At 47.0% G+C, this 17595-nt stretch overlaps 2 protein-coding genes across 2 annotated transcripts in view; both read left to right on the forward strand.

Moving 5' to 3' along the window:
- The first annotated feature begins 566 nt into the window (after nt 1-566).
- On the forward strand, nt 567-1811 carry LOC136058908 (basic proline-rich protein-like). The gene has a single exon (XM_065752691.1). It carries the CDS (start codon nt 567-569, stop codon nt 1809-1811), a length of 1245 nt encoding a protein of 414 aa, XP_065608763.1.
- Nucleotides 1812-2025: 214 nt separating this feature from the next.
- Nucleotides 2026-17595, forward strand: part of IGF2BP3 (insulin like growth factor 2 mRNA binding protein 3) — a 104922-nt gene continuing 89352 nt past the window's right edge. The window contains exons 1-2 of the mRNA XM_065753513.1: nt 2026-2512; nt 3335-3395. Coding sequence (XP_065609585.1) covers nt 2338-2512; nt 3335-3395 — 236 coding nt within the window. The 5' untranslated portion in view covers nt 2026-2337. The remainder of the gene's footprint in view (nt 2513-3334; nt 3396-17595) is intronic.

Here is a 17595-nt window from a genome sequence, read left to right on the forward strand (position 1 = left end):
ACTCCGCCTTATTAGCGAGACGTTTCCAGAGAAGTAAAAGAAAGGGGCTGCTAATAAACGGGGTTTATTTTATTTTCTTTTCTTTCCCAGCCATCCGATTGAGATGGTGCTGCGGGTTTCATTTCCTAACAACAAATCTCAGCAAGCACATCTGCAGAAGAGGACACCGCGCGGGTGCAGCCCGGCTGGCAGTCGGAGGAGACCCACCAGCCCGACCATGGCGGAACGAGCACATGCACAGCGCTGCGAAATTCGGCACGGATCGAATTCGTGCAGAGCGCAACGAAGCCGCGAGGACGGCGGCCGATGGCTGCCCGGGTCCGGCCCAGCGCGGGGCGCTTCGCGGGGGGCTGCTCTCGGCTGACACAATTGTTTCTTTCAACGACACCATCATGCTCGAAATGATGAAACACGAATTCATTTCGGGAAATGCCTCAGCCGGCGTTAAATAGCCACGAGGAGGTTAATACGGTCGGGAAAAAAAAAATGGGGGGGGGGGGGGGGGAAGGAGGTAAACAGAATTATTTGCTCATTTCCAACAAAACGGAAGTAGTGCTTAAATTCCGATGAGCGCAGCCCGGCCCGCTCGTTCAATCCGACGGTCGGCCCTACAGCCCCTACAGCCGCCCCGAGCTGCCGCGCTCGCCGACCCCGGTCCCTCTCGGAGCCGCGGGTACGGCCGCGCACAATGGGAGCGCAGCGTTCGCGGCTCAGCGCGGCTGCGGGAAGGCCGCGCACGACGGCTTTCGGGAGGGAGCGGCCCCGATGCCCCCGGAGCCCAGCACGGACCGCGGGGAACAAAGGAGCTGCCCCGTCGAGTCGCGCCGAACTTGAGCCCCGCGGCCGCCGCAGCACGCGTGGGAACGGGCACAGCGCGGGGGGAACGGCGGTACGCCGAGCTCCTGTCGAGCGGGGCCGCTGCGGGAGGGATGCACCTCCCTCGGGCGCGCCGAGCCCCGCGGGCTGTCCGCACGCAGCGCGGCCCGGCTCTCATTTCCGTCTCCTCTCCCCGGCTGCGGGGGCCTTCTCTCGGCCCCTCGCCCCCCCTTCCGAGCCCCCGCCGTGCCCTCCCGGCCGAGTCGCTAACGGCCCCGGGGGGAGGGGGCCGCGGCCCTTTGTGTGCCCCCGGCCCGGCCCTGGAGCCCCGAGCGGGGTCCCCCCGCGCCGCTCCCCTTCCCCATCCTCCCCCACTGCCCTCCACCCCTTTGTCTTTTTTTTTTTCTTGTGGATTTTTTTTTCCCCCCTCCCTTTTCCCCCTCCTTCCCGTAACGCCCGCGTCGCACAACCATTACCAGATGGGGCTCCGGAGGGGCTGCGCAGCCCCCCACCCAATCGCAGCCCCCCAGCACGCAGCCGCGGCCGCTCCTCCCCCCACCCCATTCCCATCCTCATCCCCATCCTCCTCCTCTTTCTCCCCCCGACCCTCCCGGCGCCGCGGGCTCTACGCGCCGCGCCGCCGCTGCCCAATCCCCCGGCCCGGCCCGGCGGGGAGGAGCGGGGCGGGGGGCGGGCACTGCGGTGCCTTTTCCCCTCCCTCCTCGGGCCGCCACCCCTCTCGCTCGCTCCTTTTCGGGTGGTTGGGGCCCCCCCGGCGGAAGGGCAGAGGCGGGGATAGAGCCTGCGCCCACCCGGCTCCGCGTTCCCCTTCCCCCGCCCTTCGCTCTCAACTTGTCCCGTCCCGCCCGGCTCCCCCCGGCCTTCACCCCGACCCTCCTCCTCCTCCTCCTCCTCCTCCTCCTTCTCCTCCTCCTCCTCCCTCCCCCCTCCGGCCCAGGCGCTCGCTAATTGAAGAGCCGGGATTCCTCACGTGAGAAGTTGATTTGTAGTTTGAACACGTGGCTCATTCAAAAAGCCGGAATATTCAAGTATTTTTTTTTTCTTTCCCTTCTCCGCTTCCCTCCCTCCCTCCTTCCCTCCCCCTCCCCTCCTCTCTCTGTGTGTTTTTTTGCAGCGAGAGGCGGTGCCTGCGTGCACGTAGTGTGACATTTCCATAGTCCGCCCGCTGCTGCCGGAGGGGCTCGGGGGCAAAGACAAAAAGTACTTTTTTTCCCTCCCTCCCCTCCTCCTCTTCCTCTCGCAGCCCGCCATCGCGGCCCGGCGCCGGCTGTTCCCGCGGCCCCCCATGCGCCCGGGTGGCAAGGCACGCACTTAGGGCTCCGTTCGCCTTCGTTTTCATTTTATTTTTTTTACCCCTTGAGAGAGGGAGGGAGGGCCGCGAGCCGCGGAGCCGATTATCTTCCCCGTCCTCTCTCTCTCTCTCTTTCTCCTTCCTCCATCGCGTTTTGTTTTCTCCCCACCTCCTCCCGCCAGCCGAGGGCTGCAGCCGCCGCCGGGAAGATGAACAAGCTCTACATCGGCAACCTCGGCGAGAACGTCAGCCCGCTCGACCTGGAAAGTCTCTTTAAGGACTCCAAGATCCCCTTCTCGGGCCAGTTCCTGGTGAAGACGGGCTACGCCTTCGTGGACTGCCCCGACGAGAGCTGGGCCATGAAGGCCATCGAGGCGCTTTCAGGTGAGCGGCCCCGCGCCCACCCCCGACGGCCCCCGGTGCCCCCCCGCACCCAGGTGAGACTCCCCCGGCGCGGCGGCGGCCCCCGGGGGGGGAGGGGGGGAAGCGGAGGAGGGCCGGGCCCGCGGCCCCCTGTTTTTTCCACACCCCGGGGCCCGTCGCGGGGGCGGGCGGCTCTCGGTCTCCCCCCCCACCCCACTTCCCTCCCCGTGGCCCCTCGGCTCAGCTCGGCGCAGGCCGCGGGCTCCCCGCCGAAATGCACCGAAGCCGGGAGTGGGGGGGAGCCCTGCCGCCCTCCCCCCTTCCTCCCCTGTTCCCCCCCCCCCCTCCCCGGCTTCGCCCGGTATTTATTTCGGTTTCTTTTCGGCGCTCTCACGCACCCATCACCGCCTCCAGCAGCGCGCCGGCTCCCGGCCCCGACATCCTGTTTTTGTGCATTAAAAAAAAAAAAAAAAAGCTAGAAAACCCCAAAACCACCACCGACAGAAAAAAAAAAAACCGCACCGAACAACGTAATAACGACAATAATAATAATAATAATGATAAACGCAGCGGGTGAAGCGGCTCAGCGGAGCCTCCGCGAACGGCGGCCCCGCGGCGCTCGGGCTGCTTTCCCCTCGTGCTCCCGGGCCGGGTTGGAGGCCCCGCGGCTCCGCGCAGCCCCTCTCGCCCTTCCCCGGGGGCAGCGGCCCCGCGGCCGCGGCTTTGTTCCCGCCCCGCGCTGCCCCGCGGCCGATGAATGGGCTCTAACGTGTTGCGCTCCGCTTTGCTGCCGCGAGCCGCACGGCCGCTCTCCAATATTTTCCCTTCTGCTCTTCTCCGCAGGTAAAGTGGAGCTGCATGGGAAACTCATAGAAGTTGAGCATTCGGTCCCTAAAAGACAAAGGTAATTTCTCTCTTTTTCTTTTCTCGTTATTATTATTATTATTACTTTTTCCCCTCCGCGTTTCCCCAGTGAGAAGCTATTTGAAAAATGCTTAGGTTTGGGTTTCTCTTCCTTATAGATAAAGGGATGGCTTTCTTACAACCGCAGCGTGCTCTGTGCTAGAACAGCCCCGTGTATCTCTATGGATTGCGTTGACCAGGCAGCAGGGTAGTATTAAAAAAATATTAATTAAAAAAAGGCGTTTTTGTGGAATGATCAGGTCGTTGCATCGCCGTGGCAAAGGGTCCGTGAGATTTTTAAAGTTCCCTAGAGGAGTTAAAAATCGGTGTGTGAGCAGGAGCTGCAGTGGTGAGCACATGAGCCCCGGCAGCAGAACGTGTGGTGTGAATACGCTGCTGTGTACATCTCTGCTTCTGCCATGTTGGAGTCCAGCGCGCTTCATAGGCACGCGGTGCAGGGCTGCGTTTGGCTATCTGTGTGCGAGAGGGTTTGTATCTTTTGAGCCTCTGTAGCGTTGGCAGCAGCAGGATGACTTCTTCCCGGGAAGGGCCGGATTAATGAATTCTTAATTTCAAAGTGCGTGTTTCATTATTTTTGAGGTAGCAGTTCAGTGGGCCTCGTGTGCAGGAGCGATACTCGCGGTACGGCAGGGCGGTGTTTTTCTGCTGTCTGTAGCAGTTCGGCCACAAATGTTGGATTGCAGGGAACCTGGCGTGCACCAGATAGTACCAGCAAAAGAGAGGAAACTTTCCACGTGCTTGTTTCTGCGCTCCATTATTCGATCCGAGAAGTATGTCTGCCTGAGGAACTTTGGGAAAGGGGCTTCTGCCGTTGCAGCCTTATTTTCAAAGGACTCTGCTTTTAAAAATAGTTGACTGGAGAAGGAGAATTTAGGCGTAGTAACGGGCTGCTTTGGGATCTGAAGTTTAATCACTGTAAGGTGGTGGAAGAAATCTTTGCTTGAGGAAGCATGGGGTTTTTTTGATTTAATTAAGAGGTGTTTAAAAAACAACAACAAAACAACAAATACAAAACCAAACAACAACAAAAAAAACCTTTCTGGGATCGTTTCACGCTATGCTGATCTTTGTGGTTGCATTTGGTACTACTTTTAATTGGGAATTAATGTACTATATGTGCTCCTTCATTTGTTATGTGAGATACGTGGCCTTGGTTTGCAGCAGTCTGTATTTTGGTTCTTTTATATGTAAGAAAAATCATTGTGGAGGGAAAATATTTTTAGACTTAAGGAGGAAGAGTCCATGGGACACGTAACAGTTGATCACTTCCTCACAATTTCCATACTAAATGAACGTATCGCTCTTATCTTAAGCTTACACAAATTATTCTGCTTATATTGTTGAAAACAAATTGATTTTGCTTACAGTAAAGGCAAATGAAACATGGCTGTGCCCCTTCTCCCTCCCCGCCCCCCCCCCAAACTTTTTGTATCATTGTTTAATGTGCTTCAATGTATTTTCCTGCTCTCCAAGTTGTCAGATGGAACGGTGTACGAGTCCTTTCTTCACGTTTGTTGGTGTCTTCCTGTGTTTGTGTATTCCCAGCTATCACCAGCGTGGGTTTGTCCGCCCTGGGGTTGGGAACAGGACTGCACTGGACTTTAGCACTTCTGCAGCCTGCATATGGGCATAGCAGTGGGGTTTAAAAAAAAGAAAAGCAGATACAATTGTATCAGCCTAGTTGCCTTGTTTCTCACCAAGACCTCGCTAGTTAAAGCACACATAGCTCCGATTTATACCGCTGTTTAAGAGAAAATCAACTTGCATTTCTTAAGCACTTCCTTCCCCTTTGTTTCTACTCCTCTTCCAAAATCAAATATAGAAACCCTTTTAAAATTCGTTCAGTGGTCTCCGTAAGTAAAATTGGCTTTCCTGCTCCTTTTATAGATGTACAATACTTTTCCATTTGGGGGTGGGACTGGGAGGAGGGGGGGGGGGCTGTCCGAAAGTTGGGATTTTTTTTCACATCTCCAGACATTGCTCACTGGGAGTGTTATGTAGAGTGGTGAGATGTGTGTAAGAGGATGGCCTTCCCAAGCTGGTGTTTTGGTGAAGCTGGTTGTGAACGTGTTTTCAGAGCAACTTCCTGCAGCAAAAATCATAAAACCATAACACCGGTATCTCCTGTTGCAGGGGGTGCTGGCTGGGCCCCCTCTGGGGCCTGGTTTGCTCCTATGCCTTTGAACCAGATGGAGGAGGGGCCCCATTCGCTACATCAGTGAATACACCAAATCTGCCCCTCCCTGTGGGCATACAATTAAGTTTGGTCAAGTGATGCTTCTTAAGAACAGAAGTTGGTTTGTGGCGCTTTGGAATTATTTAGTGTGTTGTATTGCCCCCCTGGTCAGTGTGAGGCTGCTCTGTGGGAAGCTCCAGCTCACTGCCTCACAAATTCCTCTATTATTATTATTTATTTTTTAAAGAGTGTATGTCTACCATTGCTCCCACTGGTGGTTTGTGGGTGCCTTTCCATGGGAGGGAGGCCGAGTGCTTGGCCATCTGTCGCACAGGAGATCAGGGTGCCATAGCCTGGGATGCTGGTGGTTGCAGAGGGGCTTGGGGCCGGGGTGGCTGCATTCCAGCCCCTGCTGGATCCCCACCTTGGGAGTGGGCACACCCAAGCCTGCAAAATTACCTCCCTACCTGCTGCTTGGGGCTGTGAGTGTGTGGCTCTGCCTCCCCTCCCCCTGGAAGTATTTGAAGACAAGGGCTGTGCTGAAAGAAGGGGCCTGGTCAAGGTTTTCCTGATGGAAGGGTGGGGAATTATTTTGGGGGAGGTGCAAAGTCTTTAATAAGCTCAGCGTAGATTTCTGACTTACTATGGAAATCTCAAGGGAATGCGAAAGGAATGCAGAAATTCTGCATTCGGACCCCTCTGCACGGAGGAAGGCCGTCGCAATATTTAAAGGTTTAGGTCACTTTATTCAAAACTCTGTGGAGGCATCGCAATAATCCCGCCTGCCAGTCATGCTCTGCAGAGGAACGCGGGGCACGGTTGGTGGCGGCCATGCCTTGGGCCTGACTCTCCTCCCTGGGGCCGGCACTGTGCAGCGCATGGCACGCCTTTGGGTGCTGCCTCTTGGCGTGGTGGGAGCAGCTGGCACCTCATGAGGCCGCCTGTGCTGTGCCTGATTGCTGAGATGGCCCCCGTGTCACTTGTGCTGTCCTTTCCCCCTCCAAACTGGGGGCACCTGGGGCTGGGCCTGTCCCTTCCAGGTGCTTAATCACTCATGACACCTGAACTGTGATAATGATGAGGCGTTTTCTCTGATTGGGAGGTTAGTTATTTTTTTCCACCGCACCTTTGAGGGCCCTTTGTTTCTGCAGAGGAAATAAATTCCCTTTCCCTCTGCTGGAAGGGGTTTCTCTGGGAGAGAAGGGTGACAAAGGTGTGCCACGTGGGTGAGGTCTCCTCCGATGCTGATCTGAGGGAAGCAGGCCCCAGAGTCCTCACAAAACCCATCCTTGTGCTGTGCCTTCGGATGGGTTGCTAAGTGTCTTGTGTGCACGCGGGGTAGTGCGAAAAGGCTTCAGGGCCAACCTATGCAGGGGAGCTACGACAATCGTGGGTATTTAAAAATAATTTAGTGGCAGACATTTTTAGTTTTGCTTCTGTAAACATAAAGCAAGGCTAAGCACGCTGTGCGTAAGGAGATGTGATAGAAAATGTCACTCATTAACCGTATTCGTGCCCTTTTCTGGGGAACGAGGCTGAGGCCGTGCCTGGGTCCAGATCAGCATTTTGGGGAGTGAAGAGACAAAATTTGTGATTTGAAATTGAAAGCTTTCGTCTCTATTCTCACGGTTCTGTGTTTGCAGATGTGACCAGGGATTTTTTTTTTCCCTCTTAATAAATAATTAAATGCTTGAAAGCCCACAGTTGTAGTTGAAAATGCAAACCTGGATAGCTTTTGTGATTCCTACGTGGATAACTTGTGATGGCAAGAACAAGAAAATATTTGCTGTCCACTTTCTCTTGTGCTGTTGAAAGCTTAGATTTTACATCTCCTCATACTGTCTGATAATTAAAAAAAATCCCTTTTTGCTGTTTTTTTTTTTTAATAAGCTGAAATATATGAAACACATCTCTCAACTTGTGTCCTAGAGGCTTGGTCTCATTCTCTTTTTGCTTTGTGGGAGAGCATACCTGTAGCAGACATTAAGTTGTGTGTAGATTGGTAAATCCTGAAAGGGAGGAATGAAAAATAACATTTTTGAAGTGTAATGCAAGAGTAGTGAAGTATAAACAGGAAACATTTAAAGATTCCCTGTTTTCTTTTTATTCTTACTCTTGGAGTAATGAAAACTCGTTTGCACCTTTTTGAGCCTTTGAAGGTGGTATTTTTGTAAAATGGGGCTATTCATATCAGTTGCTCTTTTAAGTGCAGAGCATAGGACTCTGCAGTGCGAGAGTCCTCTTGTGGCTTGTGGCTGTCTTTTGGGTGGACTTCAAATGCTCAGTTTTGACCTGAAAAATTTTGAAGAGCTTGGCATTTATCTCCCCAACGTGGTGCTTCTCACAATGCTTTTGAGCAAGGACCCAGGCAGAAATAAAATACACCTTCTTAGCCATGGATAGGGCTCACAAAATGAATCCTACCTCCTTAAGCCTGCTACTCACTCTAAAGATGTTTTAACTTTCAAGGCTTGCTCCTCCCAAGCTTCTGATAATCAGTGGAGGGGTGTGGAGGACAAGTACGGCTCTTTTCTGGTGCCTTTGTCCCATGCCCAATGAGGCAGGCATGGTGCGGTGTGGCATGGACTTCAGATTTTTGTTCTTGTAGTTTGAGCCAGTTTTATAATTGAAATTTGTTCCTTTAAAACCAGAAAATAGATGGAATATGGGGGCAAAAAATAAACGCTGTAAAATGTTAGAGTAACTTTTCATCTTTTTCAGAGGTACAAGGATAGGTGGAAAACCCTGAGCAGGGTTGATGCATTCAGCAGAGTCCTGATGCAGTGTGTGCATCCAGGGTGCTGCAGTGCAGTTCTCTTCTGAAGCATGCTCTCAGTTTTTGTGTGCAACGTGGTCATCAGCATGTTCTTTCTCTTGACTGAAGCAGAGTACAAAGTTCTATGTTAGTTAGGATAAAAACATAATTTTTCCTTATTTTGTCCAGACAGGTGATGCTGTCAGCAAAAGTACTGAGGATTCCATCCTTGTGTGTGTGTGTGTATATTATTTCCTGGTCATGCAGAGAATGCACATTTATATGGATTTCCATCTTGCATCTTTGCTGTACAAATCCCACTTCTGCTGTCCAAATAAAGGCAATATTGTTGACAATGTGATCTGAAAAACTGTGGGGGGGACCCTTGGCATGGGGTGTGCTGTGGAGAAGCAGATTGGGTACGTCTCAGTCTCCTGAGGCTCACTTATCAGAGCAGGCACTTCAGGGGCTGTTCCTTCCCATCACCTACAGTGTAAGCAATCTGCCTTTGGGAAGTTCCTGTACAGAAGCAAGAGCTTCCGTATGTTTGGGCATGTTTCAGGTAATTTAAAAATGAGAATAATTAAAAAAAAATGTTTGGGAAGATGGAAAAAGCAGGAGGAATAAGAATCTGTAATATTGGTTGGTGTTGACAGATGCATGCATTTGGCCAAGAAGAATATCTTCATGTTTGTAGTTATATATCTTTATATGTGGCAAATCAAATGTGCTGCTAGGGTCGGTATCAGGGTAAACATTAAAATACTGAATGTAAAGCAGCAGTAAGAAAGCAGGTAAAAAAAAGGTGCTTTATCCATGAGTGCATTGAAATTTGATACGGAAAAACTATATTGAATTATAATGTTAATTATGTTGCTGAAATGTGTTCTCACAGCAGTTAGCACAAGAGAAACCTGCAGTATTAGGGTCATCTCTATTGCAGTGCAACCCCAGCACCAGAGTGCCTCCTAGTAGCTTGTGTCCTCATGGTGCACTGGCATCACCCTGAACTGTCCTTGTTCTCTTATGAATGGAACTCCATCTCTAACAGGAAAAAGGAGGCATTCAGCATGGTTAGTCTAGTTCAGGTTTGGGTTGGAGCATGGGTAACAAAATAAGCCAAAGAAGGTCTGATGCTTCTTGGATATGGGGCTAAGTATTGAAACAGTCTCAGCATGAAACATATTCAGTCAGGATGGGCCTTGTTCTGTTTCATATATCTTTTTTAGTGTCTTGATAATAATAAAAAAAAGTGACTGTAGCTTGGTCAGAAATAATGCATGGAAATATTTAAGTGTGTGTATATATAGTGTGTGTAAAAACACATTAAAATATGTACATTATAAAAGCATGTTACTGTAAAATCAGTGCAGTTTAAGGAGAGATTTACTAAAAATACCCAGGGAACCTATAAAAACAGCCAAGGTTATTGGCGGTGGCTCTTTTCTTTTTGCTGGTGTTAGTGCACTTGAACACAATCAGAGATGAATGTTCACTTTTGAAAGATTAAGTTTCATGCTCAGCTGAACTTTAGGAATGCAATTTTAAAATACGTACTCTGCACTGAGTGTCTATTACATTTCCCCCCTCCTGAAAATAGCAGAGCTTTATTGTTTTGATAATTTGATTACAAATTGAAAAGTAAAAGGTACAGATCCTGTAAGTTCTCCCTTAAAAATGGAGCTTGTTGCACCTTAATGGAGTCTAAAGTATTGTGGTGCAGAAATGTGCCCCATCTGCACCAGGAAACCATGTGTGCATCATCTGGCAAAGGAAAAGATACCACTTTAAAATAAGAGATTAAAAAAATATGAAACTTACCAAACAACCAACAGTAGTTGTAGTACTGTTACAGGATGGATCATCCAGGAATTTGTTTTCAGTGATCAAGTGGGCTATTTGGTTCACACGCTTGTGGGAGACTCTAAATGTGCTGGTGACTTTCCAATTATCACACAAGAGCAGTTCAACTTTTCCTCCAACTTCTAGAGTAAAAATTGTAAAGCAATGGGTCATTAGGACAGCACTTAGAAAACAGACTCTATAGATATTTGATGAGGAATTCAGGCAGTAGTTTAATCCAAGATAAGAGACAAGATTATGTGCAAACGGCATATTCTCCTTTTCCTGCTGTGAGTTCTGATAGAAGTGCTTCAGATGACCTCCCAGTGAAAGTTTTGTGGCAGCTGTAGGCATGTAACTTGGGGAGGAAAATACTGTTTGTCTAGGAATATTGTGCTCTGATTGGTCATGGGTGGGTACTGCTGCATCGAGGATGCATGGTTATTCCCAGTGAGGCCACGTGGTGTCTGAAAGAATCACGTTTTCCTTTGGAAAAAATCGTACTGGGGTGTGTGGAGGCAGCTGCTCACTGGGGTTGAGTGAGAGCTTCTCCAACCTTTAGCAGCATTGATCTCTGTGGGTTCAGGGGCTGGCAGTGGGAGCTGCTGTGCAGCGACGCTGCAGGGATTCTGACCCTGGTGGGACAGCTGTGCTGCTCTGTCATTCATTCCTTACTGATGATATGGGCTTTGCAGAATTCTTGTGTAGGACACCTTCTAAGAAATATGCACCCTTCGGGGCTGCTAGGTATTTAAAACTATGTAAATTGAGATTATCTTTCCATTCCAGTACAGTAAGAGATGCTAAGCGCATAGTTAAACATGTGTTCTGTCAATTTACCAACATGTACTGAAGGAAAAGAAGGGTCCCGTGATGCAGCATGGGTATTTAAGCTGAATATAACAACCTGTGCAAAATAAAGGAGAAATGGACAGCTCTTAAACCCTGAGTGCGGATTTCTTCTTCCTTTGCAGTATTGCATACTCAGCATTACATTTCTCCTGTATTCAAGGCTGGTGCTCTGTAGCAGTGGTGTAAAATTGCTTTCATTCGTATTAATACTGCTTCATCCTGAGATGCATGAGAACTTTTTTAACAAAAAGACCTTAGAAAAAAATAAAGCAATGATGGTTATAGTAGGTGACCATCGGTTCTTGGTTCATTTATTCATTAAATGCAGAGTTTGGTGCTCAGTGGTCTGACTCCTGATACCAAAGGGTGAAACCCAGTTTGAGCCCGGCACAACGCTTTGGGCTGCTGCTCACCTTGTTTTCCTAAGCTGTGCTGTAAACCTCTGTTTGAAGACTTCATTTTCCTGTTATGTAGTTGAGAGGGAGTTGTTTTTTTAAATATCTTTTAATTATTTATAAAAATGTGATTTCCATCCCCTTTTTCCCCTGGCTGCTGTGTTAAACAAGAAATGCCTGTGCATGTGTGACTTCAACTCCTGTGTTATACGCAGAACTGTGCTGAAGTGGCAGAGCACACGCCCTTTGTGCAATCAGATTTGATGGTGGTAGTTAAGTTACTCTCAAGTTGTGAGTGGAGTTATCCTCTCAGGTGCATAGCATGAGCTTGGTTCATTTAAAAGTGAAGCTGTGTTATTCCCTGAAAGTGATATTGGTGAAAGATTTAGAGAACAAAATGCAGAAGATAGATTTATCATTATCATTTACAGAGTCCTTTCGGACCAAGTTAAAAGATCACTTTCCCTTTGTGTTAGAGCAGCTTCAGTAAAATCACAAAATTGCGTTCATTTTGCCTGCCTCTGTACTAAACAGTAAATTATGCACGTCGCTCTTCGTCTCGGTGCTCGTGCTCTGAGCACCTGTCCTCACAGTTCACTCACTACAACTGTCAGTGGCTTTGCACACGTTGGCTCGAGGTCAGCGCCGCGGCATGGCACTGCTGCTTCTGAGTGCCTGACGGGTTTCGGGGATGCAGTGCTGCGTGAGAGCTTGTGGCAGCGTGCTGCAGAGCGGTGCTCCACTGGGCATGGCAGCTCCACAGCGTGGTTTTTGGGATGGAAGGGCAAGCTGTGTTAACGGCTGAGCTGTGTGCCGGTGGGAGCAGTGCTGGTCTGTGCTCTGGGAAGCTGCTGTGCGAGTGAGCTTTGCCTCGTGTCGCTGAGCGGGTCTCCTTGGGTGGTACTCTTTAAAAAGGAAAAAAAAAAGGGAAAAATAATAATGATAAAAGGCTAGGCTTGGGAAATTCTGTTCAAAACTTGGGTGCCGTGACCTGCTGTTGCTCCTTTGACATCCAGCCTGGAACCCCCCCGTGCTCTGTGTGTGATGTGCATGTGGTTTAGGAACCCCTAAAGCAGAGCTCCCTGAGGCTGGGGGGAGGTGAGGCTGCTTGGGTTCTTTGTCTCGCTCTGTAGTCTTGGAATGACATGAAAGCGGTGCAAGCAGGGTTCAAAATGAGCTGAAATTTGAGGGGTGATGGTGGGGAGAAGAACGAGGAGTACACAGAAACACTAATGTTAGGAGGGAGCAAGCAGTGATTTCCAAGGAAGGATGGTTTCCTTCTGTGGTGAATGCTTATCTTATAGCATCATTGTCTTCCTTATTCTGACTTTTTTTTTTTCCAGTAACCGGTATTTTTAGCTCTTTCCTGCTCTCTATTCCATCTTTAAAATGTTCTTCTTCAGCCCTCAATAGCTGGGCACATGTAGATGCATGTGGAACAGCTGAATTTCAGAGCATTGTGAAGGGTGTCTGAGCTGTGCAAAGCCACGTGCTCGCTAATGGCAACTTGCCATAGAGCTGGGGGCAGGTACCACCTGATGTCAGCGTCCTTTGCAGTCGTCTGTACTGCTGAACTGCAAGAAAGGTGGTAATTACTGTCTTGGTGTGATAGTAAGCTCACAGTTCTGCATACGGACTAAATCTGAAGCAATCAACTGCTAAATGATGTTGTAACCTTGGTCAGAATTATCGTTGTCACTCATACAAACTCTGCTCCTTCTTTTGACTTAAATATCTTAAAATCCCGTGCTTGAAAACAGGTTATTAAAGGCAAATATTCTTGCTTCTAATGATGATAAACTCATAATTTACATTTATGAATGAATTACTTAGCTACAGTACGGTCTAGACTTATTTTGCTTTATCCAAATCTACAATGCTCAGTTTATTACAAAGTGAACTAAAATAGTTTAAATGTTTACCTGCTACACTACAGTGCAGCCTTCAGGACTGTGGAAACTTTCTCTGGTCGTAGCAGCATGTGTTAAACGTACAGTGGGAGTGGAAGAAGTTGATGCTGACCGCCCTCACATGATGGGCTGCTTTCAGGATTCTGTGAAAAAGGAAATGAAAAACAACAGGGTTATTTAAAAGGTGATGGTGGCTCTGCTATGAGGGCTTTCCTAGCACTTCCCAAAACCACGGGGGACTTTATTGTATTATAAAGGTGGGGCAAAATTATTTAATAACTGTAAAGGTTACCAAAGAAAATGTGCTTATGCCCCTTATGTACAAGTGTTCTTAAGTATAAGTTTGCTGTTGGGGTATTTCACAATTTGACAATTTCTTTCATATCTTAAAATCTGTTACTGCTTGTGCTTTAGTCACTGGCTTTTTCATTTGGGCAGATATTCAGAGGCTGTGGTGAAGGACTGGTGTGAAAGTTCAGGGACTGACTTCACAGTAACCATGTATGTGTTAAACAGGGCTGCTGTGGTGAAAGCACAGAAGTGTGCTGAGGCAATTCTTAAAAAATCGCACTTAATGAAGTTTACCTCCTACTTTAACAATATATTGCTTAATTAAAAAAAAAAGGACCTGCGTTCACAGAAAAAATGGTGTAGATAGTACTTCACAAAAAAAAAGACAATACTATTAGAAAGCCATGAGCATGATCTATTTGGCTTTTTATTTTTTATTTTTTTGCACATGGTGATGTTCAGCATAAGGAGATGAAGCCAAGTTGCACAATTCATTTCTATGATCCTTGGGTTGTGACAGGGCAAGCAGAAAGGAAGGAAAAAATATTTGGTGATGGAAGTGCATAATCCACAGGTTGCATCACTGCTGTGGAGATGTGTTGTGTCATCGACTCCATCATTTCATCACTTTAAGGCTGATCTTTGTTGGTGTTTAGACTGGTGCTCTAACTAGTAAAATAACTACTAAAACATCAGTATGGGAGTTGGTGTCCTATGTGCATTAGTTTATACTTTAAAAGTCTGATTTCCAAAAAACAAAATTTTCAGTTACGTCAGTGAGGTTTGTTACATGGAATCCTTTGAGATGGAAGATCTTATTTAAAGCAATAATAATAGGAAACGTATGACAAATTGGGCATTCCTGCTGTTGTAAACCTGGCAAGATAGGAATTCAAATAAATCTATTCCTGTTAACTCAGTCTTGGGGATTTAGAAGCAATTATTTTGCCATTGGTTTTCTTAGGTGGACAGTAGTTAAGATGAAATAAATAGGTTAAAAACTTGAACCATCAACAACAATAAATAAATACAACTGCAAAACATCCATGAACATGTAAGCAGGCTGGCAGTTGTCTATGAAGTTAGTACTTCTTAATATCCCTCTTGTATAGTAGAAATGCTAGCAAGCCTACCTGCTATCTGAAGTTCTTACGTATGCTTACAATCTCCCTTTAGCTCTGACCTTTCTCTTACTCTAGTTACAGCATGCACACATCTTGAAGTGTTCCAGAAAGTACCATTTACATCTCTCAAGACTCTTAGAATGATCCTCATTTACTGAGAATTTGTGAAATTGGATGTTAATTTGTCATTTTCCATAGAACAGCCAAAGAGAGGCAGCAGATAGGCTTTTCTTAAAAAACATAGTAATTAATCAAATTATAAAATATCCATGTGTGGGGTGAAGTGGTGAGGCAGCAGAGGGGTGTGCACTGCAGTGCATCACTGTGTTCCCTAAACACCTAAAGCCTCTCTCAAGTTAAGCTCTAGGGCAAGCAGTTCACCCTCAGGCTGGGAGGCTTAAATCAGGTATTTACTAGCAAAAAAGGTGGTAAATAGTTTCCTGCTCTTTGATGTTACACAGCAGAAGTTACATGATGTGTGTGGTAGAGTTAGAGCACCTCTTGCTATTTTATTTCAAGCCTTCTATAACGTTGCCCAATGCAGAAGTGAGTTGGAATAGTTAACGTTTAGCATACAGCCACCTTAACCTGAGTATGAACAGCTTTTGTTTCAACTGAACTTGGCCAAAATATGTTATGCTTACTTAGTAATGGTGATGTAAAGAATCTGGAAGGCATTGCTAATATTCTGAGCAAATACCATCTTGTGAGTGAGCAGTGCGGGAAGTTGTGCAGATGAAAGTGCTGTAGAGTCTGTCCAGCAACTGCATCACAGAGCAAGGCAACTTGCTGGATTTTCAGTTCCTAAAATTTTGGACTCTCTTTCCCTTTAGAAGTGGCTCTGAAGTGTCCTGTGCCATTCCTTTCTACCTCTCTGCATTTTTTAATGGGGGCTCAATTCTTAAAAAATTGTAAAACTCAATGATTCTCCTTTTCCTCAGCGATCCCTAGCCCAGAGCACAATCATATGTTGCTGGGTTGTTGTAATGTGAACTTTGGTCTAGATCTACTTCTTGCAGCTGGTGTAAAACTCTGCAATTGGTCCATAATGGGAATGTTGGCTGCTTCATCTAGCAGCCCTGTGGGCACCAGGAAAATAAGGGGATAGAAGGAGCTTCCAACTCTTTTGTTGGCCAAAGGAAGGGATGGGACAGAGGAGAAAAGAGGGAGAAAAAATGAAACAAAAAAACATTGTGTCCCATTACTAAGGGATTATTAACTTGGTTGGGTTAGGATAGTTTCTAGACAATTTTTTATGTGTTTAAGAAGCACTTCTGCATTTAAACATACTATTTTTAGTCCTTCTTATACATTCTGAGTATTTTTGGTGTTATCCACATCCCAGCTAATTGCAAGTTAGCTGTTGGGATGGGAGGATAAATGACAAGTGACTATAGCCCTAAAATATCTGGTCAACAAAGTCAACTCAGTAGTGACGTTGTTTGAGGAATACAGACTTCATGCTTTAGGCAGGAAAGAGAAACTGTCATTTAATCAGCAACCCTCCTCAACCACCTCCAGAAAATCAACCCCCAAAAAACAACAAACACAAACTCAACAAGAGTTTCTATTTCTCCAAAGAGTTTGGAGAAGAGAGAGGGGACTGAAATGTTGGAAGACACCAAGCTAAGGGGAGCTGAAAGTACTTTTCCTAATGCAGGATATTGGTACTTCCCATTAATTTTGAAACAGTGGTTAATTCTTTAATTAAAGAACAAAAGTCTTAACAGCCTTCAGTCATTAACAACGCCTGGAAAAAATATATTCTTTAAATGAGACATGCAGCATTAATATGGTAATGGAAGAATCTTAGAATTCTCTTTAAAATGTCTGTGGACCACTTGTGGAAATTTACAAATAATTAATGTAAGCTTTTAGTCTAATTAGTAGTGTGAAGAGTTGTCAAAATGAAATCTCCAAGTAAATGGTAATAGATGGGATCTGACTTCACCTGCCTTGCCTGTGCGAGGGTAAGAACTATCATCAAGCTCATAGTGGTTGTTTTTACCTGTTCTGTATGACTTAACTCGGATGTGCTAATATGAATCTTCAGATTGTGCTTCCTGGGTTATGTCCTGCCCACAAATACCCAGTCTCTTCCCATGTTGGGGTGGAGCTACCCCAAAAACTAGAGCACAGATGGGGTCTGGTGCAGGGCTGGTGCCTTGGAGCATGAGGCCATGTGGCCTGCAGGCTGCTCCAGTCCCTCCTTCTGGAGGGGAGCAGTAAGCAAATGAAAAGTTTTACAAGCGCTGGGAGGAAATTTGATCATCTGTGTGGTGGAATCTGTGAAACAATCCAAGAGGCAGATATTCATGTTGAGGGCTTAGATGATACACCACTCCAGCAATGCTACTATGCTGGGTTGTGTGCAAGATGATGTGGGACAAGTTTAGCTGGGATACAACTGTTATGTCCTGCATGAGCCCTAAGAATTTGCTTTCCTGAATTCTATAGGAAATGTTTATTCTGAGTGGTAGTACAGTGCTTTCAAATCCAGGTGTGGAATTAAATAGCAAGGCAACACAAGGGGAAGTATTGCTGCAGTTTGCCTGTGGCTTATCTAAGTTTTGTCTCCATGAACTGCTGAATTAGGTCTGTCACAGGAGCAAAAACATTTCACGCACCCTACTGTCCAGATCTCAGTGTTAAAATAAAAAGAGGTGATGTTTAACGAAGTTGGTATCTGAAGCCATTTCTTATCCAGGTAAGGCATCAAGAGGAAATTTCTGGTTCACGAGCTGATGGCTTGATTTGATAAAATACAGCCATGGTGTCTTCAGCATACCTTATACTCTAGAAATTAATTACCTTTTAAAAGAAGTGATATAAGAA

Source organism: Cyrtonyx montezumae, unplaced genomic scaffold (genome assembly GCF_038088225.1).
Source record: "Cyrtonyx montezumae isolate F1298 unplaced genomic scaffold, pur_monq_1.0 scaffold_8, whole genome shotgun sequence".
Classification (NCBI taxonomy): domain Eukaryota; kingdom Metazoa; phylum Chordata; class Aves; order Galliformes; family Odontophoridae; genus Cyrtonyx; species Cyrtonyx montezumae.

Bases quoted from the DNA above. Each gene is read 5' to 3' on its own strand.
- LOC136058908 (XM_065752691.1), top strand. From the start codon at position 567: ATGAGCGCAGCCCGGCCCGCTCGTTCAATCCGACGGTCGGCCCTACAG.